This window comes from Trichomycterus rosablanca, chromosome 3, assembly GCF_030014385.1.
Source record: "Trichomycterus rosablanca isolate fTriRos1 chromosome 3, fTriRos1.hap1, whole genome shotgun sequence".
In the NCBI taxonomy this organism is placed as follows: Eukaryota; Metazoa; Chordata; class Actinopteri; order Siluriformes; family Trichomycteridae; genus Trichomycterus; species Trichomycterus rosablanca.
Genome location: NC_085990.1, coordinates 2,749,960 through 2,772,500, shown reverse-complemented (window position 1 = coordinate 2,772,500; position 22,541 = coordinate 2,749,960). Strand labels below are relative to the sequence as shown.

The window sequence follows — 22,541 nt, the reverse complement described above, 5'->3', positions numbered from 1 at the left end:
TAAGTTAGATTCCCTGGATGGACAGCCAGGGTCCTTTCTGTGTGGAGTTTGCATGTTCTCCCTGTGTCTGTGTGGGTTTCCTCCAGGTGCTCTAGTTTCATCCCATATGTCTAAAGTCATGAAGTCAGGCCAATGTGTGTGTGTGTGTGGGCCCGGTAATAGACTGGCGACCTGTATGGTGTGTTTCTTGCCATTTGCCTAATGAATCAGACCCACTGTGACCCTGACCAGGATAAAGTGCTAGTAAAAAAGACAACGATGAAGAAAAACGCACATTTTTAAACATCTGACCTGGAGGAACGTAAATTCTTACGTAAAATCTTAAATCTACAAACTAAACATTTGTAAAATAGTTTAACAGTTATAACAAAATGAGAAATACAAGCTAGCAAAGATTGCAAAATATAATAAATAAAAGAATTTGATCAAATGGCTGATGAATTCACACACAGCCGTTACTGACCGGTGGAGGCACTCAGCGCTGGCACATACTGGGACCAAAAGGAGCACTGGTCTGCCTGGAGACTCTTGCGGTTGATGAGGTTTGGCATCAGCTCCTTATAGTTCTGCCCGTTCGGGTGGGGCAGGAACTGAGACCAGGGAGGCAGAAGTTCACCGAAGGACGCGGCCGAGACCGAGCTCGGCAGGTTAGGGTTTCTGCTCAGAGAGGGAAAAGAAAAAGGACAAAGACAGACGAATAAAAACATGCAGTAAACTTAACGTCCTGTGACAGAATGGATTCAGTGTAGAGACGTCCATCTGTACCCGGATTTGATGAAATTCGCCACATAGGTCATGATCTGTAGTGAGAGAGTTCTCTGTGTGGAGGTGAAGAGGTCTCGCATCGCTGGGACGTGTGGAACGCCGAACACATACTGCACGTCCAGGGGAGACGAAATATCAACACTGGGTTTGGGAAAAGAGAATAAAGATCAAATAAGACAAGATTAGATTTTATTATCCAACAGGGGGATGGTTGCAATGTTACTGCAGCTTTAAGAGTAGAGGGATATAAAAATGCTTATACATATATTTAAAAAATAGAGATGTTGAGATACGAGGGATCATCAAAAAGTTTTCACATGTTTTGTTTATAAAAGTTAGTTTTATATGTATTATAATCCAGGGGTGGGTCGGGCAGTGGTGCGCTCTCTATGAACTGGTTGTTTGTAGCCATTAACAGCCAGCTAATGATTGCGTTATGCCTCCTTTCTATTGGTGCTGACCCGCGCCTCTGATTGAGGAGAGCGAACTGACATGCCCCCTCCGACATGTGTGCAGTAGCCAACTGCATCTTTTCACCTGCACGAGGCGAGTTCATATGCGGATCAGCTTTGCGTACGGAGAGCCACACCCTGTTCAGCATTATTCCTCAACTCTGTGCAGACGCCATCAATCAGCCAGCAGAGGTCATAAATCCCAGTTCCCAGTTCTGGTGTGCTAGTCTATTTTACCACTGCGCCACCTGAGCGGCTTCTGGTCTGGGTCCTTTCTGTGTGGAGTTTGCATGTTCTCCCCATGTCTGTGTGGGTTTCCTCCTAAAGCTCCGGTTTCCTCCCACAGTACAATAACATGCAAGTGGGGTGCATTGGAAGTACTACAAAATGACCTAAGAGTGAGTGGGTGTGTTTGTCCTGTGATGGACTAGTGACCTGTCCAGGGTGTTTCCTACCTTTCGCCCGTTGAATTGCACCCACTGTGGCCCTGACCAGGATAAAGCGGTGGTTAAACCGACAATGAATGAATGAATCATTGCTTTTGTGTCAAATAAATCACAGTCATGACATTTAAAACAGTGCTGATCCACCCAGACTCTCTTGATGAGGTTTTAAGGGTGTGAGGAGGGTATTATAGGTGTGAAGAGGGTATTAAAGATAGGAGGATGGTATTAAAAATGTGAGGAGGGTATTGAAGGTGTGAGGAGGGTATTAAAGGTGTGAGGAGGGTATTGAAGGTGTGAGGAGGGTATTGAAGGTGTGAGGAGGGGTGTGAGGAGGGTATTAAAGGTGTGAGGAGGGTATTAAAGGTGTGAGGAGGGTATTAAAGGTGTGAGGAGGGTATTGAAGGTGTGAGGAGGGTATTAAAGGTGTGAGGAGGGTATTGAAGGTGTGAGGAGGGTATTAAAGGTGTGAGGAGGGTATTGAAGGTGTGAGGAGGGTATTGAAGGTGTGAGGAGGTTATTAAAGGTGTGAGGAGGGTATTGAAGGTGTGAGGAGGGTATTAAAGGTGTGGGTACCTGGTTTGCACCATTTCTTCAGGCAGGCGGTACATGTACACCCCGGAGCGGGTGTTGGAGGACCAGAATCTGGCCATTTCAACCGAGGGGCATGTGATGAAGAAATCTCTGTGGTGGAGAAAAGAAATAATCATGAGTATGAGCATGATCGTATAGAAATGCTTTACTGATATACATTACTGCCTTTTTGTATTTAAGCCATAACAACTGCACACTGGTGTAATACATCAATTATATAAAGGAAATTGAGTGGGGCTGAGCTCAGGTACACTGGAGTTTCTTTAATGTCTAAACAGCTTTGCCGGCTGCAATAATATCTGCAATATCTGTGTTTTAAACTCCGGCACAAAAGGGAACTTGTGTGGAACTTAAACAGTGACTGTATTTAATTAATTGGGGAGAGAGACACTAGTTTGAGAAGGCGACAGTCGACTATGGTATAAATAAAACCACCAGAACTAAACTAAACTAAAACTATCTGTACGTTAGGCGCAAACAGACTGCTAAGTCGACATGTCGCTGTAAGAGGTGCAGGTTAGTGAGTGCGCTGCGTCTTTTCTCGTGTGGTTCAGACATTGTCCAGTCTATTTGTGACAGCAGTGATTATGTGGGTGGAATAAGACTGAAAAAAACTCACGGCCTGTTTTTGTCTCTGCCTGAAAAGCAGCTTTTAGTCGGTTGAATAAAAACATCAATTTAATGTATAGACGGTAACTAGAGGTACTTTTTATTCTTAGAAAACAACAGTGCTGCAAAGGTAATGGTTGCTTACTGTAGACGTCCAAGAATTTTCTGCCAAATGACTTTTCAATAAAGTAAAATTCAACATAAATTATGTGTACACCAAAACAGAACCTGTGTGGTGATGCCCGGTTTCATTTCTATACTGTCTAAGCTATTCAGTGTTAAGGGTTTAGCTCAAGGGCCCAACAGTGGCAACCTGGCAGTTGTGGGGTTTAAACCAGCAACCTTCTGCTTACTAGTCCAGTACTTTAACCGCTTAGCTACAACAGAATGTACTTTTAAGGTTTTTAGGGTCACTTAAAATAAACCCACCTGGGTTCAATTCCTAGGTGGAGCAATCTGGGTCTTTCTGTGTGGAGTTTGCATGTTCTCCTTGTGTCCAGGAGGGTTTCCTCCCACAAGTACAAAGACAAGCAGTCAGGTTAATTGGAGATAAAAAAAAGTCCACCTAGGTGTGTGTGTGTGTTTGCTTTGTGATGGACTGGCGACCTGTCCGGTGTTTCCTACCTTTCACCCAGTGAACCACACCCATCATGACAATAAATAGGATAAAGCGGGTGGTACAACAGACAGTGAATGAATGAATTATAAATAAAATAAGCTTAAAGGTAGAGATTTTAAGCTTGTATGATCCAGTTCCGATAAGGTGGGAGAGGGGGTGATGGGTTTGAGGTTTAAGAGGCACAAAAATGAGGTCAGACTTTACTTTGCCGTTTCCTTCCTCTGCGCCCTTTCGCTGCAGGCGTGCAGCACCAGTGCAGATTTAACTGCAGATTTATCCGAGAGTTTCACTTTCACCAGATAATTACAGACATTCTTCAGCAGCTGCTTTTAAAACAAGAGAACCAAAATATCAGGACAGGAATGTAATTACTGCTCGAACGGCAGAACTAGAACTGGTGTTGGTTTAAACTCTGGTAGTGACCCGGCTAGTGCTGAGCTCCAGTGAAACAGGTGGAGTGAAATATATGTTTCCAGGACAGCTACACCAGTTTATTTAAAGCAAGTAGATGTTTAACGTGGCAAAAGTAAACACAGTACTGTAGATCCTTTTTTTTCTATTTTATTTATACATTTCCTCCCATTTTCTCCCAATTTAGCATAGTGGATTTGTCCTCTGTTGCTGGTGGATCCCTGATTGCAGTCGAGGTGGGTATATTAACCCTTTTTCACCCATGCACTCTCTATCACACATGCACCTCTCTATCTGCTAATCAGGGTCCTTACACAGTGTGTGAAGACCCCACCCACATAGTCCGGTCATCCCACCCTAGCAGAACCGTGTCTGATGCAGGCGCTGCCAATTATGCCCGCTAGATGGCGTCCAGCCGACCGGTTTCAAACCTAGGAGTTCAGAATCTCGGCACTGGTGCGCTAGCAGAATATTTTTCATTTTATTAAAGTTGCTGGGGATCAAGGGCTCAAATCTCAGTGGTGCTATCGGCCAGTCGGGCATCTCCGTGGACACGGCTGGTTAATGTCCGAGGGGTATGATGACCTAACAGCATAGCCATTAAGAGGCACATCTGGACAGAAATAGGAGGGTTGTGTCATTTCGGAAATACACGTAATGAAAACTTGATGGTCTGTGTGCTAATACATCCTTTTATTAGATGTTGGAACATGGCTATGGGGATTTGCTTCCATACCGTCACAAGAGCATAAGTGAAGTAAGGAACTGATTTTAGTGTAATATTCTCAACCTGCGACTGGCATTTTAGTTTATTCTAAATGGACTGAAGAGGCTCGTGTTTGGTTCTTTAGAGCAGACTGATTCATCCTGGTCAGGGTCGCAGTGGGTACAGTTCAGTGGGTGACAAGTTGACAATCACAAACATACCTAATAAAAAAAAACACAACTAATAAACCTGACTGCATGTCTTTGTACTGTGGAAGGAGACCCACACAGATTCAGGGAGAACATGCAAACTCTACACAGAAAGGACCCAGACGATCCACCTGGTAATCAAACCCAGGACCTTCTCGCTGTAAGGTGACAGGGGTGTTTATTATACACTAATAAATAAGCTTATTAGCTTGTTCATTCATTCATTATTTGTCTGCTTTACCACCGCTTTATCATGGTCAGGGTCGCAGTGCGTACAATTCAGTGGGTGAAAGGTAGCCAGTCCATCACAGGGCAAACACACACACACACTTAGGGCAGTTTTGTATCTTCAGTTAACCTGAGTGCATGTCTTTGGACTGTGGGAGGAAACCGGAGCACCCAGAGGAAACCCATGCCGACTCAGGGAGAACATGCAAACTCCACACAGAAAGGCCCCAGACCTCTCCACCTGGGAATCGAACCCAGGACCTTCTTGCTGTAAGGTGACAGGGGTGATTATTATACACTAATATAAAAGCTTATAAGTTTGTTCATTCATTCATTATTTGTCTGCCTCACCACCGCTTTATTCTGGTCAGGGTCACAGTGGGTACAATTCACACACACACACACACACACACTTAGGGCAGTTTTGTATCTTAAGTTAACCTGACTGCATGTCTTCGTATTGTGGAAGGAAACCCACACAGACACGGGGAGCACATGCAAACCCCACCCAGGAATCGAACCCAGGACCCTCTCGCTGTGAACCTGTTGCTAGTAGCTTCCTTTTATTCAGTAGACCAGAACGGTTGACCGGAGCAGCTCAGGCGGGGCCGGTCTCATTCTACTGCCAGTGTTTATCTACACACAGCTGCACACTTAATCTAATAACTAAAGTCTCGTCCAGAGAATGTCGAGCATTTCCTGCACCACTATTAAAATCACACACCAGTATCACCGTGGAAACACTAACACGACGTTCTGGATCAAATAATCGATGGTTCTTTACCTCGTAGCATTTTCCAGCGCACGGGAGAAGACGCTGTAACCCGAGGGAGTTGGAGAGTGTTGAAGGGAGTAGAACCACGTCGCTGCTTCTTTCACCAGCACGTTGGCATCGTCTCCACCGAGTGAGTTAGACAGAGCCTCGTAGAACGCGGTTTTACTGTCCGCTCTTCCCTGGAGCTGCTCAAAGTTCTGGAATGAGAGAGAACGTGAGATGGTTTATCGGATAAATACATCTGATTGAGGAGAGCGAACTGACACACATTCCCTCCGACACGTGTGCAGTAGTTGCACGAGGCGAGTTCATATGCGGATCAAATGCCAAGAACATTTAACAATTATCATGCTAAGGGCAATTCATAGAAGCACTTTGTAAGTCTACAATTACTGACTGTAGTCCGTCTGTTTCTCTGCATGCTTTGTTAGCCCACAGGACCACCACAGAGCAGGTATTATTTAGGTGGTGGATGATTCTCAGCACTGCAGTGACACTGACATGGTGGTGGTGTGTTAGTGTGTGTTGTGCTGCCATGAGTGGATCAGACACAGCAGCGCTGCTGGAGTTTTTAAACACCTCACTGTCAGTGTCACTGCAGTGCTGAGAATCATCCACCACCTAAATAATACCTGCTCTGTGGGGGTCCTGTGGGGGTCCTGACAAAGCATGCAGAGAAACAGATGGACTACAGTCAGTAATTGTAGAACTACAAAGTGCTTCTATATGGTAAGTGGAGCTGATAAGATGGACAGTGAGTGTAGAAACAAGGAGGTGGTTTTAATGTTATGGCTGATCGGTGTATTTGTGTGTATCTGTGACTCTGTGTGATCTGACCTTGATGTTTTTAGCTCTGCTGATGAGTCCATCCTCAGCTGAAGAACCCAACATCAGCGGAACCCCGTGAAAGCGACCGACCTTCAGGGCTGCGGACGGCTGTTCCTTCACCAGCACGCCGTCCATCACCGGAGACCAGGCCTGCAGGGGGCCGCTCACCGCCAGTAACTGCACACAGACATGGGAGTGAAGAGCGAAGGCTGGCCCGTGTGGTCCGGTACTTCAAGGTACCACAGTACTAGGAACCTCAGCACCAGTGTAAACGTTTACATTACAGACTACTAAAGAAACCCAGTGGACCCACCTTGGTCTGGGCAGCGTTGACGCTCTGGGCCGGTTTCTCTCTCAGGCAGGAAAGAACCTGAGCAGGATCTGAGGATGAGCAGCTCAGTTCTGCGGCCAGAGATTCGGTCTGGGTCCGAGCTTTCTGTCGGCTCGTTACCGCTGCAGGAGAAAACGCTGAGCCACCCTGAAACAGACAACGCACATAATCATTATAATACATAATACTAGGGTACTGGACTAGTAATCAGAAGGTCGCTGGTTCAAGCCCCACCACTGCCAGGTTGTCACTGTTGGGTCCCTGAGCAAGGCCCTTAACCCTGTATAAACTATACAGTATATATCAATATCATAATCGAGGGCAGTTGTAGTCTAGCAGTTAAGGATACTGGGCTAGTAATCAGAGGGTTGCTGGTTCAAGCCCCACCACTGCCAGGTTGCCAGGTTGGGCCCCTGTGCAAAACCCAAACCCTTAATTGCTCAAACTGTATACATAAGTATCATAATCGAGGGCAGTCATAGCTTAGTGGTTAAGCTTCTGGACTAGTAATCAGAAGGTTGCTGGTTCAAGCCCTACCACTGCCAGGTTGGGCTCCTGAGCAAGGCCCTTAATCCTTAATTGCTCAGACTGTATGTAAAGATATCATAATCGAGGGCAGTTGTACCCTAGCGGTTAAGCTACTTTAATCAGAAGTAATCAGAAGGTTGCTGGTTCAAGCCCCACCACATAAATCGCTTTGGATAAAAGTGTCCGCTGTATAAATGCTGTATAAATACGAAGGCATTACGGACACACGTTAAATAAACTCTTTTAAAACATGACTGAACACTTTTGAAGACGCTGTTTGTTAAATCAATCCCAGGACCTTCACCAGAACAAACGTAAAATGATAAAATAATACAGTGATAAGTGTATTACAGAGTATGAGAATAAAAAATCACTAAAAAAATAATAACACCTATTTTTAGATGTTTTACCAGCAGTGCTTGTATAGATTTGCATGCTCAACTCAGCGTTATAGCGCTTCCTATTTTGCTTATTACCAAAGTAGAAAATGTGGTGAGAAACAGCTTCCCTGTTCTGCTGAGCAGCCAAGCATCAAATCTTTACTCATCTACGAGAAAAACAACCATCAGTCGATCAGTCCGCAGGCCTGGAGAGAACGAATACGCCTGGAATGGCTTTTATTTCATACTGGACAAGCTTAGCTGAAATATGAACCGGATTTTGATCTTAAAATGCTATAATTCGAGTTGTTTTTAATCATGGGTAACACACTGGCAAGCCTGAGGTCTGGAGAAGACTTCATACAAACTGGCATCAACGCTGATCTCGCATCTACAGGTAAGTCCTGATAAAAACAAACTACTACTGTTTAGATTTCACACACTGACGGGTTGTTTATTATTTATTAATTAACTAATAATAAATAGCTTTTATTATTTTGGAGTGTAGGTGCCAAAATGCCTCTAGATTTTACATTTTCGGCATTTAGCAGATGGGCTAGTAATCAGAAGGTTGCTGGTTCAAGCCCCACCACTGACAGGTTGTCACTGTTGGGTCACTTTACACTCAATTGTATATAAATATATACAAATATATATAAATATCATAATCGAGGCCAGTTGTAGCCTAGCAGTTAAGCTACTTTACTCAGAAGTAATCAGAGGGTTGCTGGTTCAAGCACCACCACTGCCAGGTTGTCACTGTTGGGCCCCTGAGCAAAACCCAAACCAATATATGCCTGTCTGTCTGTCTGTCTGTCTATCTATCTATCTATCTATCTATCTATCTATCTATCTATCTATCTATCTATCTATCTATCTATCTATCTATCTATCTATCTATCTGTAATATATGCCTGCCTGCCTGTCTGTCTGTCTGTCTGTCTGTCTAACTGTAATATCTATCTATCTATCTATCTATCTATCTATCTATCTATCTATCTATCTATCTATCTATCTATCTATCTATCTATCTATCTATCTATCTGTAATATATGCCTGTCTGTCTGTCTGTCTGTCTGTCTGTCTGTCTGTCTATCTATCTATCTGTAATATATGCCTGTTTGTCTGTTTGTCTGTCTGTCTGTCTGTCTGTCTGTCTGTCTATCTATCTATCTATCTATCTATCTATCTGTAATATCTATCTATCTATCTATCTATCTATCTATCTATCTATCTATCTATCTATCTATCTATCTATCTATCTATCTGTAATATATGCCTGTCTGTATGTCTGTCTGTCTGTCTCTGTCTGTCTGTAAAAAGAACATTTAACTAAGATCTCACATAATTTAGATCTTTCGTTCTACCGTACATAATATTATAAAGAGATTCAGAAAACAAAACACTACAAAGAAAAATGTATGCAGTAAATTGTCTAACTGTCCTTATTCTAATCCTCTAACAGTGAGTGAAAAGGTTCCAGTAGTGGTGGTCAGTGACTACCCTCCTCCTGAGGTCTGTGAGCCCCTGTTCAGGACCGGGGAGTGGCTGAGACTTATTACAGAGTAAGCATTGATACGTCTGTGTTTTTTTACATTCATTTCTAATCTGATGTTTCTCCTCTGAGGCAGCCAATAAGTACAGCTACACTTTTATTATTATTAAAACTATTTAGTACTTACTGTATTGTATAGCACTTGTTTTAGCTCTTGTTGCACTTGTCTAGGTTTGTTGATTAATTAAAGCATGGGTGCGGTGGCACTGTGGTATAATGAGGAGACAGGAAACTGAATAAACGTTGTTAAACTCTCTCTCAGAGACGGCTACTGGCTGAAAGTTTATTCTGTCGAGAGCAGAAAGGAAAGCTACATCCCACGCTGTCATGCTGCTGTGGTTTACCACGGGTGAGTGTGTTAATGTTCTAATAAAATATAATAATACATGAGGCACAGGGCAGAAATAATTCAAGCTTTCTGCCAACGGTGCAGGGATTGTTTAGTACGTTGGGCTTGGATTGCTGTAGGGATTCCTCATAACCGCTGCAATAATGACCTCTAATAGCTGATAGATGGAGATGGGTGTGTGACTCTCTGTGTGCGATACGGATCTCCATATGCACCCACTCTGTGCAGGTGGAAGGGCGTGGTCGGCTACTGCACACAGTGGAGGTCTGCAGCAGTAGAGGTGAATACATATTGGGTAATTGGATACGACTAAATTTAGGTGTAAATGCATTTAAATCAAGTATTTTAAGGTTGAGGTGGGTGATAATGACAAATATTATAATATCTTAATGTTTTAAGATACTGGTGTGTTTATGTATCAAGCTACTGAGTCCTTAATTTTATTCATGATTAATAAAGTATCTGTCTATCTGTCTGTCCGTCCGTCCATTTGTCTGTCTATCTATCTATCTATCTATCTATCTATCTATCTATCTATCTATCTATCTATCTATCTATCTATCTATCTATAACATCTGTCTGTCTGTCTGTCTGTCTGTCTGTCTGTCTGTCTATCTATCTATCTATCTATCTATCTATGTCTATTTATCTGTCTGTCTATATGTATTTATCTATAGTTTGTCTGTCTGTCTGTCTATCTATCTGTCTGTCTGTCAGTCTGTGTATTTATCTATCTGTCTGGCTATATATCTATTTATTTATAGTCTATCTATCTATCTATCTATCTATCTATCTATCTATCTATCTATCTATCTATCTATCTATCTATCTATCTATCTATCTAACTGTCTGTCTATCTATTTATCTGTAATATCTGCCTATCCGATTTTCATTCTTTTCATTTTTACCTTCTTTAAAATATTTAAATCTTTCTGTGAGCTTGAAGACTTGTTGCTTCTGCGTGGATGTTTTAACATAATGGACACGTGTGCGAGTCATAAATAGCTGGAATTAGATTTTGAGAAACTAATTATTTAGCAGGGTGTGAGATGCTGGTGATGAGCGTTTCTGAATGTTTACATACGTAAACACAGCGCTAACAGTCTTAATTCCAGGGTAACATGCAGTACATGTAAAATAATTCATGTTTACTGTCCTGTGGTTTTCAGGTGGCTGTTTGAGGGGATCATGAGACACAAAGCCGAGGAGCTTCTTCAGCTGCCGGAGAATCGAGTCGGATCGTTTATGATCAGAGAGAGCAGGAGAGGTGAAAATACAAACTCTCATGTTTTATTATTTTTAAATGCATCCTATTTTTCCAGGAATTGGGAAAAATGTAATAATCATCTACTTTCTAAAAATAATTTAGAATTAATAATTTTATCATAATTTTATGAATGTTTTTATTGGTAAACATGTTCTTGCTATAAAATATGTGCATAACTGTTCAAATTATGCTTAGTTATTAGTTTGCGATTAAATGCGATTAATCACGATTAATTTGGTTCTTTAATCGTGATTAATCTCGATTAAACAATTTAATGGCGTGACAGCTCTACTATAACCTGTACAGAGCATTTACAACCAGTACAGAGCGCTTATAACCAGTACAGAGCACTTATAACCAGTACGCTTATAACCAGTACAGAGCACTTATAACCAGTACGCTTATAACCAGTACAGAGCACTTATAACCAGTACAGAGCACTTATAACCAGTACGCTTATAACCAGTACAGAGCACTTATAACCAGTACAGAGCACTTATAACCAGTACGCTTATAACCAGTACAGAGCACTTATAACCAGTACAGAGCACTTATAACCAGTACGCTTATAACAAGTACAGAGCACTTATAACCAGTACAGAGCACTTATAACCAGTACGATTATAACCAGTACAGAGCACTTATAACCAGTACAGAGCACTTATAACCAGTAATAATGGAGGGAAGTTTAGTGTTTCTGTGTCTAACTTTTAATACATTCAGCCACAGTTACGTTTTATTTACATGAAGCTTTTTCGACTCTCCTGAGAAGCAGATTCTCAGAACCCCCAAACACAGATATACAGTATGTGTTGTATTTTAGACTGGGTTTGATGGTTATTCCACACAGATGTTTGTTCGTGTCGAGGAACTTTAATGATGTTTTATCACTCAAGTCGAGCGCTGAGCAAACCAGCTATTTGTGTCGAGGGTCGCGGTGAGAGTGAAGCACAAAACGCTTCTCACGTGAATGCACTAAAGAAAGCAACAATGGCAACAAACACGAGGAACAGAGTCGCCGACTACGTCTTTTTATCACCGATAGCTGATCGAAGCTTTTTGCATAAAAACGAACATCTGTAACAACAGCACAAATCCCCACAGGTAAACTACATGCTCTACCATCATGTTACTGCTCTTTACTTTCATTGTGTAACGCCCTCCGTTGATGACGCAGGCTTGGTTCCCAAAAACTGGTGGAAACGCAGGTCGGTTCTCTAAAAACACCAAGATGAGAAGAAGCCCGAACAGAAGCGGTTCAGAACCAGACCTCTTCTGGTGGAAAAGCGCTCTGTGTGACCTTCGAGCCCTCAGACAGCACTGCATGGGAAATGGTCATGCTGCTCAGATAAAGACATCCACATAGGCTTGGGAGTACTTCAGAAAACCTTTGTCACGTAACACAGTCCACCACTGCATCAAGAAACACAACTTAAAACTCTGTTACGCAGAGAGAACAATTGTATACAGAAGCGCTGCTGAGTTCTCTGGGCCGAACTCATTCCAGATAGATCGAAACACAGTGGAAAGATATTGTGGTCAAACGAGTTCCCAGCTTGTTTTTGGGGAAGAATGATCCCTGGGTTCTTCATATCAAAGGCAAATAGGAAATAAAAAAGGTGTAAAAGCAAAAATCTGTCATCCTTCATCCACCTGGAAGTGCATTAGCACAAACCACTGATTCTTTTTATGGCTTTTTATAAAATATCCTAATGCTATTGAAAGATTTGTGGTTTGGTTTGGTCCTACAGGTCGGTATACACTGTCTGTGCGCTATAGATCTATAATGCACTACCGGATAGTCCGTATGCCAAACAACTGGTACTTCATCTCACCGCGCCTGACGTTCCAGTGCTTAGAGGACCTGGTAAACCACTATTCAGGTAACACAGGTCCCGTTCTTACGTTTTCACTCAAATTCTGGTACTTTGGTACAAATTCCTATTTAAACCGCCTGAATGTTGTTTCTGGCAGACGTAGCAGACGGACTGTGTTGTGTTCTGATCTCCCCCTGTCTCCGAGCTTCTGACCCTGTACGTATCGCTCAGCCTGATCCTGTAGTGATGCACGGCTTCAACAGGACAACAGTGGACAGGTACAGAACTCACCGTTTATAGGATTTATTGTGCATTTAATAAACAATAGCCTGGTATAAGTGTTTTTTTAAATGAATTTCATTCGAAAAGAAGAGGTTTTAAATAAGAATATATTTTAACTTTTAAGTAGTATTAGTGTAGTACAATATTAGTGTAGTAGTAACACGGCTGAAGCATTTTCAAGGGATAAAAAAGTGGTTTGCTTACATGTAAATAGTTATATTTCAAATGCTTAGGCGTATCGCACATGCTTTTGTACTTGCTCAGAAACGATTGAATAAAAAGTGCTGCCTCCTACAGTTTAAAGAGCAGAAATGTTTCCTTCCTTCTCGGAAGACACAGCGTTCTAACGTGATTGCACAGCACTGTGAGTTCCTATCTCAGCACAGCTGCCGACCTGGCCGGGCCGTATCTGAGGAAGGGACGTTCGGATTGGGTCTCTTCTCGCTGTGATATGTGATCTCTGAGAATGGTGTGTGGGAGGGGGGTCACATGAAGCTTAGCGTAACTCTCTATATGCGATACGGCTCTGTGTGGGAACCCAACACTGGCAAGTGATAAGAAGCGGCAGCAGATAGGACACACGTGTCAGAAAGGGCATGTGGGGATTACTCTCTTCTTGATCTGAGAGAGGCGGCAGTTTTACAATTAGGAAATTAGGAATTACTAGATTGGGAGATAAAAGGGGAGAAAAAAAAGGAAAAGTACTTTTTAAAGGTGACAGGACTTTTACTGGGCAAAATACTATAAAGAAATTGTTTTGCTCTCTTAGTACTTTTACTTGAGTAATTATTTTTACATCAGTGATTCATTTCAGCAGTAATAACAGCAAGTTAATTTAGGTATTTAGATGAAAGGTTACAACATATTTTAATTATTATGAATAATTATTTTAAGGATAACAAAACATTAATTAAAAACCTATTTTTAAAAGTAGTTTAATTTTTTTACATCACCAAATATTTTGAGGTCACAGTAGTTTTATATTCCGCTAGCACACCAGCGTCGAGATTCTGAACTCCTTGGTTCGAAATGTTGCCAGCGGTTGGCTGGGTGCCATCTAGCAGGCATAATTGGCAGTGCCTGAAGCAGACACGTGTTTGCAGACACGTTTCTGCTAGGGCAGGATGACCGACTATATGGGTGAGGTCTTCAAACGCTGTGTAAAGACCCTGATTAGCAGATATAGAGGCGCCTGTGCAGAGTGCATGGGTGAAAAAGGGTTCCGCTAAGGACTGCACGCAGGTCGGAGGGGGCGTGAGCAGTAATATACTCCTCAACTGCAATCAGGGATCCACCAGCAGCGGAAGACAAATTGACTACGATAAATTGGGAGAAAATGCATCAATAAAATAGGAAAATGCATGAAAATATTATCTTTGGGAAAATAAAGACCTTCAGTTGGGTATTTTTTTGGCTTATTTACCTATTGCTTTTTAATATACCTCACTGTCTTGTCCTGTATTCAGGTAAATATATAAACCTGTAGATTTACATTTTCAGCATTTAGCAGATGCCTATATCCACCATGACAATTGAGGGTTAAAGGCCTTGCTCAGGGGCCCAACAGCAGCAACCTGGCACTGATGGGGCTTGAACCACTAACCTTTTGATTACTAATCCAGCACCTTAACTGCTCGGGCACAACCCACCATAACCCACACTTTTAAATGACTATTTAAATTGTGCTCATTTTCTCTTCCCTTTGCAGTTCAGAGTCGGTCCATCCGAACGCTACAGGCTTCTCTACAAACAGAAACTTGTGCCTCAGTGTCGGGGTGTTGAACAGCGTGTCCTCATATCTCTCCCTGACCGGAGCAGAGGAGACAAAGAAACCCAGCTGGAAGAGGAAGTGGAGATCTTTCTACACACTCCCCAGTCAACAGATCCACAGTACAGGGAGTGAGGATGAGGATGGACACGCGGGGGTCGCATAATCAGAAACGACTAACCATATTCTAAAAGCAGCCATACTGTATATAAGGCAGATACGTTAATGCTAAAGAACAGCACTTAAGTACCACGCAAACTCCACACAGACACAAGGACCAGGGCCGCTCCACCTGGGAATCGAACCCAGGACCTTCTTGCTATGACGCGACAGTGCTACCCACCGATCGTACCGTCACGATTCATCACATTCACAATCACGATTCACACGCTGCTCGGTTCTTACCATTAGCAGAGCCTGGTGGAACAGAGATGACGACGAGGATGAGAGGAGATGAAGGCTGGCAACGTCGGCACCGTTTCTGTCCGCCCCCACCGTCACCCTGGTGGGGTCTCCCCCGAAAAGAGCGATGTTCCAGTGTAACCATGTTAGCGCCGATGCCTGGTCCTGTAAGCCGTAGTTCTCTTGAAGAGCGCCGGAACCTAGAAGCGTACGACCATGTGAACCATTAACACCGCTGATAACTGCCTATGTAATTATGCATTAAATTAACCTGTATATCGTTTATAATAATCTATTATTATTATTGTATTATTATTGTATTATAGGGTAGTAACGTGAGTCACTTTCCTGCTGTCCATAATCCTGTGAGCTTAACAAGGTTAAAAAGTTCGCGTCCAGGGTTTGAGAAGTCATTTATTTTCTCGCTCCGGTTCCTTTCATGGCTGATGCACAGCTCAGATTCAACATCCATGTGAAATAAATACACAGCTAATGTTATATATATATATTTTATGCTTTTTCTCCTGACTTTTAGCGCGTCCGATTACCCCAATGCATTATGCTTCTTTTCCACTGATGCCGATCCCCGCGCCGATTGGGGAAAGCAAGACTGGCACACGCCCCCTCCGAAACATGTATGGTACCGACTGCGTCTTTTCACCTGCACGAAGCGAGTTCATATGCGGATCAGCTTTGTGTACGGAGAGACACACCCTGAACAACGTATTATTCCTCGACTCTTGTGCAGGCGCCATCAATCAGCCAGCAGAGGTCATAATTGCATCACTGAGATCCTTATCTGGCTTCCGAACCTGTGAGTTTGAAATGTCAGCTCTGGTGTGCTTGCGTGTTTTACCGCTGTGCCACCTGAGCACCTCATACACAGCTAATGTTTCATGTGTTCTTTTTATGATACGGGTTGGGTTGGGGGTTGCAGTCCAGTCAATGGAAGGTGTACTTGGCAGTGCGCTTTCAGCCTGGATAAAAATCCAGATCTGCCGTTCTGACCCATAAATGCTCTATTTAATTCAGTTTCCTGAAGGAAATGTGTTAATTTACATAACAATAAATAGACTCTGTTCAGAGATGTTCAAATCTTTGTAAAGGATCTGTTGTCTTGTGTGTAACCAATGTATATATTTTTATAGATATAGATATATATAAAACATCTGAAAAGTCGGTATGTATGTAATACGTATGATTGAGTATTAGGATTTTACCGTCATGACAGGAACGGTAGTTACTCATTACACAAGATTAATCACTTCACAAGATATATCGAACACAGTCTTGGACAATTTAGTATCTCCAGTTCACCTCACTTGCATGTCTTTGGACTGTGGGAGGAAACCGGAGCTCCCGGAGGAAACTCCACACAGAAAGGACCTGAACCGCCCCACCTGGGGATCGAACCCAGGACCTTCTTGCTGCGAGGTGACAGGGCTACACACTTAGCCACTGTGCAACCATGTATATAATACAACTTATTATAGAACTCATATATTTACTGAGGCAGTGGTTTGGCTCTTATACCTGTGGAAGCGTCAGCACTTGGACCTTCACCAAGGAAATTATGGTTTTGGAATGGTACCACTAGAAATAAACAAGCCGTGTTCCTTGTTTATATGCTTTGTTATCGGTGTCTACTCCAGACTATGGTTAAAATTATTATAATTATATAGTACCTGTGCTCAGAAATCCAAAAGCAGCCACTCGGAAATTTGCTGTAACCACAATGACGTTTCCAGCAGCAGCCAAGTACGAGCCGTCCAGCGAGCCGGAGCCAGAACCAGAGTTATGGAAGAACAGCAGGACCGAAGCTGGAAGTTTCTGTTACCATAAACAAAAAGCAGTTCTGAAATACAGTATGTAACATAGCTACTGCGTGGTACTGGGAATGTTTCATATTTGTGGGACTTTTAGGACGTACCAAACCAGCAGGTACAAATATATTCAGGTAGAGACAGTCCTCACTGGAACCAGATTCAGCCAAATCACCAGGCTGGAGGCAAGAGGGCCTAAAACAAACAACATCATTCATAATAATTATATAATCCACAAATAGCATTTGCAAATACACTAGATTCAGAAAGTACCCATCAATCTACACTTACATCACCCATAATGACAAAGTTTTGGGCTTTTATTCAGCCCCTTTGCCGTGAATTAAGCATCTAAAAAAGTCATTATGGGTGATTAAGTGAAGACTGATGGCTAAAAATCACAATTATAACCATTTAAACTAAATCAAGAAGTTCATCAAGAAGTTAAGTCATCCTAATACTTTCAACATTTCTAAAGAGGCAACATACCGGGCAAATGTGGCGTTCCAGGTTCCCGTCCAGTCAGGTGCCTGTGGGGCACTGAAGCGGAGCTGACCGACTGGTGGACGAGCATACGGTACACCCAGGAAATACGTCACACTCCTGCTGCTCACACCGATCAGCTTCATCTCGGTTTTACCAAGAAGGGTTCCGTGGCCAGGGAGGGACAACGAGCTCAGATCAGGCTTTAAAACTTAAAACACACACACAATCATATAATTTTACATCAGTACATTGGAGGTACATCAGTAAATTTTGTCCTGACAGAACCTTTCCTACCTGTTCTCAGGTACACTTTTTGGGCCGGTTCCTTGGTGAGGAACACACAGTGCTGACCCCTGGAGGTTGGCAGGCAGACGTGAGTATCAGGGTACATCACACAGCTCAGCGCCGACTCTCTACTGGACACTGATACGGCTGTACAGGAATCGTTCTCCTCACAGGCTGCACACATACATACACACACACACACTGATCAGCCATAACATTAAAACCACCTCCTTGTTTCTACACTCACTGTCCATTTTATCAGCTCCACTTACCATATAGAAGCACTTTGTAGTTCTACAATTACTGACTGTAGTCCATCTGTTTCTCTACATACTTTTTAACCTGCTTTCACCTTGTTCTTCAATGGTCAGGACCCCCACAGGACTCCCACAGAGCAGGTATTATTTAGGTGGTGGATCATTCTCAGCACTGCAGTGACACTGGTGGTGGTGGTGTGTTAGTGTGTGTTGTGCTGGTATGAGTGGATCAGACACAGCAGCGCTGCTGGAGATTTTTTATATTGTGTCCACTCACTGTCCACTCTATTAGACACTCCTACCTAGTTGGTTCACCTTGTAGATGTAAAGTCAGAGACGATCGCTCATCTATTGCTGCTGTTTGAGTCGGTCATCTTCTAGTCCTTCATCAGTGGTCACAGGACGCTGCCCACGGGGCGCTGTTGGCTGGATATATTTTTGGTTGGTGGACTATTCTCAGTCCAGCAGTGACAGTAAGGTGTTTAAAAACTCCAGCAGCGCTGCTGTGTCTGATCCACTCATACCAGCACAACACACACTAACACACCACCACCATGTCAGTGTCACTGCAGTGCTGAGAATGATCCACCACCTAAATAATACCTGCTCTGTGGGGGTCCTGTGGGGGTCCTGACCATTGAAGAACAGGGTGAAAGGGGGCTAACAAAGTATATAGAGAAACTACAGTCAGTAATTGTAGAACTACAAAGTGCTTCTATATGGTAAGTGGAGCTGATAACATGGACAGTAAGTGTAGAATATATATATAGTGTAATCCGGTGTTGTCCGTGTTTTTGTGGAAGGATGGAGTCTTACCGGCCAGGCACCAGTCTCGGACTCTGTCCGGGTCTTCTGCGATGTCTCTGCTGATATGAACTTTATCAAACGCGGAGACGGACGCGTCCACCAGAACAGACGAAGCATCCAACAGCCTCCAGTCATTTAGATCCACTGTGAAGAACCAGTAACACCAGTTAGTCTGATCTGTTTAGTTTGCTCATTCTGTTTTTAATGTCTGTTTTACTACTGCTTTATCCTATGGACAGCCTGGACTGGTTGCCAATTCATCACGGAGCAAACCCACACACACACACACACACACAGGGCAATTTCTAGTAACTCCACTCCAATTAACCCGACTGCACGTCTTTGGACTGTGGGAGGAAACCGGAGCTCCACTATATTTATGCATTTTTCCCTTTTCCTCCCAATCTAGTCGTATCCAATTAGTTGCCAACCACTTCCACTTCCTGCACGAGGCAGGTTAACACAGGTATCAGTATCGAGTACTGAGAGTCACGCACTGATCTCCATTATCCCCCGTCTGTGTGCAGTGCCAATGACCCACCAGCAGAGGTCGTAACCGCAGCAGTGATGAGGAATCCCTACGGCCCTTCTACCCTGCAGACGTTACCCAATCTCATTGAGATACCCACACAGGGAAACATGGGAATCAAACCCAGGACCTTTTTGCTGCAAGCCACCATGCCGCCCATTAAGCAGCGTGTTCTATAAGATGTGATGTGTAAATATAAGTTGTATATAAAAACATACAAGTCATTTGCTTTAGTTTTTTAACCTTTTAATGTCTCCAGCAAATACTAATACACAAATACGCCAATAGAATAGAACAGAACGCCTTTATTTGTCATATATACAGATACACATGTACATTACTATGAAATTCTTTTTCAGTGTATCCCAGCTCGTTGGATTAAGGGCCTTGCTCAAGGGCCCAACAGTGGCTGCATGGCAGAGCTAGGAGTTAAACCCACTAGGCTTTCACTGTCCCACTCACTCACTCACTTTCTTAACCGCTTATTCGATCAGGGTCGTGGGGGGGTGCTAGAGCCTATCCCAGCTTTTCAATGGGTGCAAGGCACACAGTAACACCCTGGACGGGGCGCCAATCCATTGAAGAGCAGACACACATACACACACACCCATTCACCTATAGGGCAATTCAGTGTCTCCAATTAACCTGACTGCACATTTTTGGACTGTGGAAGGAAACCCACACAGACATGGGGAGAACATGCAACTCCACACAGAAAGGACCCGGACCGCCCCCCCTTGAGATCGAACCCAGGACCTACTTTCTCTGAGGCGACAGTGCTACCCACCGTGCCGCCCCTTCCACTGTCCAATACAGTATAAATAAACTCATGATTGAGATTTGAAGTAACAAGAGTGCAAAGTGTAAAAGTGTAAAGCAGGAATTATGGGGGATAACTATTCATCATGTAATCACTTAAAAAAGAACATTAATGTGTGTCGTGCTCTTACCAGCTTTTGATGGGGAGCGAAGTTTAAAAGGTGGACAGATACCAGGACTCGTCGTCCAGTGATTCACTAGAAACAGATAAACACCAGCTGAGTAACCGAGCTAGAAGTACACAAGTTCAGTAGAAATATTTTGCTACTGTACTTAATTATTTATGTAATAAAAAAGGTGATGAAACGCGTTGGTAATCACGCCTCTGTCTCAATGTGTGCGTTTCAGACATTAAATTCTACCTTAAATACAATAAAGTTGGTCAGTAAAAACAATAGAATTAATAAATCACATATCCTTTTTCTTACTATAGTTATGCATTATTTTCCCTTTTTTATCCTAATCTAGTCGTATCCACCACTGCGGACCCCGACCCGGGCCGAGGAGGGCTATATCTAACATACGCCCCCCACCGAGAGGTGTGTGATTGCCAACCGCTTCTTTTCACCTGCACAAAGTGGGTTCATCAGTATCGAGTACTGAGAGTCATGCACTGATCCCGTTATCCCCCGTCTGTGTGCAGCGCCAATGACCCACCAGCAGAGGTCGTAACTGCAGCAGACGTTACCCAATCAGTTAACCAACCCAGTCTGTGCGTAGGCACCCAGTCAATCGATAGCAGAGCTGAGATTTGAACTCATGAGCCCGTGATCACAGCACTCGTGTGATTCTTGTTTTTAATGCACTTTATAAAATGTCTTTATTAATAATTTCACTAGAGGCATTTATCAGAAAGGCTTTGTTGTTTTTATTTGAATACGAGTAGTAGTGGATACTTACTTGCATTATTCTACACTGTGATAGCGAAGATACACACAGATGGGTGTGTATGTAAGCAGGTTTTAACCTAGTATTGTCACATATCCAGCCTGTATGTGCTCCTGGAAAGATTCTAAATGCCACGCCCCTCTCTCCAGGAGCACTCTCATTCTTCAGCCAACACCCCTTTTTTAATTGGTCCACTGCTAATCACCCACAGACATTTAAGGAGGCAGCTGTGGAGGACTCAGGGGGGACTATTCTGGTTTGAGTTTTGTTTGGGCTGATTTAGAGTTTGCTCTGATTTAGAGTTTGCTCTGATTTAGAGTTTGCTCTGTTTGCCCTTGCCAGTTTGTCTTTGTCTTTGCTTTTGCTTTTGCTTTTGCTTTTGGTTTGTTTGATTTTGTTTGCTTTGCAATTTCATGCTTCTTGGTAGTACATGCTTTTTGTTTAAGACTTGTTTGTCTAGTTCTTGTTTAGCTTTGTTCATGTTTGTTTAGTGATTCTGTCTTGTACCATTTTGTTAGCTTAGCTTAGGGTTTAGGTTCCTCCTTCATGTTTAGCATTTAGAACTTTGTTCTTGTGCCTTTAGATTTAGCATTAAGCTTAGCAGTTAGCTTTAGCATAGGTTGTGTGTTTGTATGTCTTGTTTACAACCTTGTCTTGTTTTTTGTTATTATTAAGAACTTTTGTTTGAACCATCTCTGCGTGTGTCCGCCCCTCCTGTCTCGTCCTAGCCCAGTGTTACAAAGTATTAAGAATTAAATGCATTTAAACACGTCATAGCCAAATTATTAGTAATCTCCAATTGCTTGTTTATTATTCTTGCTAATTATTACTTTAAGTTTAAATTATTTTTTGTGTTTGTATGATTTGTGTAAGTCTAAACCATTTAAATGATTCTCCAGGCCACCCAAGGAGGATGTGGGTCCCTGTTGAGTCTGGTTCCTCTCCAGGTTCCTTTCTGTAATTTTAAGAGAGTTTTTCTTGCCACCATCGCCCTCGGCTTGCTCATCGGGTTTTTGGTCTGTCGGTCCTGGATTCTGTAAAGTTGCTTTGTTCCGCTACTCTTAACGAACCTTCATTAATAGGACGGGTACAGAACGTAAACGTACCTGGCTTCTCATACCAGCCGAAGGGGTAGATGGTGGTCTGGACTTTAGATGGAGAGCAGTCCTGAACCCTCCATGTAGTGCGCTCGTCCTCCGCACAGGTCTGAATACCCAGACTGTTCAGGGTCAGACACAGCACATCTGAGCAGAAATAAAGAAAGATGTACAGTCGTTCTAGTCCCAGTTAACGTAGTTCTGATGTAACTGCTCTAGAAAAGCCACAACG

General features: G+C 42.9%; 2 protein-coding genes across 2 annotated transcripts in view; one reads left to right on the top strand and one right to left on the bottom strand.

Moving 5' to 3' along the window:
* The window catches only part of tg (thyroglobulin), a 68,122-nt gene that overhangs the window by 927 nt on the left and 44,654 nt on the right, over positions 1–22,541 (bottom strand). The window contains exons 34-47 of the mRNA XM_062991561.1: positions 22,319–22,456; positions 20,456–20,521; positions 18,986–19,120; positions 17,922–18,086; positions 17,631–17,835; positions 17,249–17,336; positions 17,004–17,148; positions 15,322–15,518; positions 6,953–7,117; positions 6,649–6,816; positions 5,821–6,008; positions 2,237–2,344; positions 766–906; positions 464–657 (exon numbers count right to left, since the gene is read on the bottom strand). Coding sequence (XP_062847631.1) covers positions 464–657; positions 766–906; positions 2,237–2,344; positions 5,821–6,008; positions 6,649–6,816; positions 6,953–7,117; positions 15,322–15,518; positions 17,004–17,148; positions 17,249–17,336; positions 17,631–17,835; positions 17,922–18,086; positions 18,986–19,120; positions 20,456–20,521; positions 22,319–22,456 — 2,103 coding nt within the window. The remainder of the gene's footprint in view (positions 1–463; positions 658–765; positions 907–2,236; positions 2,345–5,820; positions 6,009–6,648; positions 6,817–6,952; positions 7,118–15,321; positions 15,519–17,003; positions 17,149–17,248; positions 17,337–17,630; positions 17,836–17,921; positions 18,087–18,985; positions 19,121–20,455; positions 20,522–22,318; positions 22,457–22,541) is intronic.
* LOC134310029 (src-like-adapter) lies at positions 8,197–15,082 on the top strand. The gene is made up of 7 exons (XM_062991546.1): positions 8,197–8,275; positions 9,344–9,443; positions 9,696–9,782; positions 10,952–11,049; positions 12,801–12,932; positions 13,024–13,144; positions 14,857–15,082. The coding sequence occupies exons 1-7, from the start codon at positions 8,197–8,199 to the stop codon at positions 15,080–15,082; spliced, it is 843 nt and encodes a 280-aa protein (XP_062847616.1).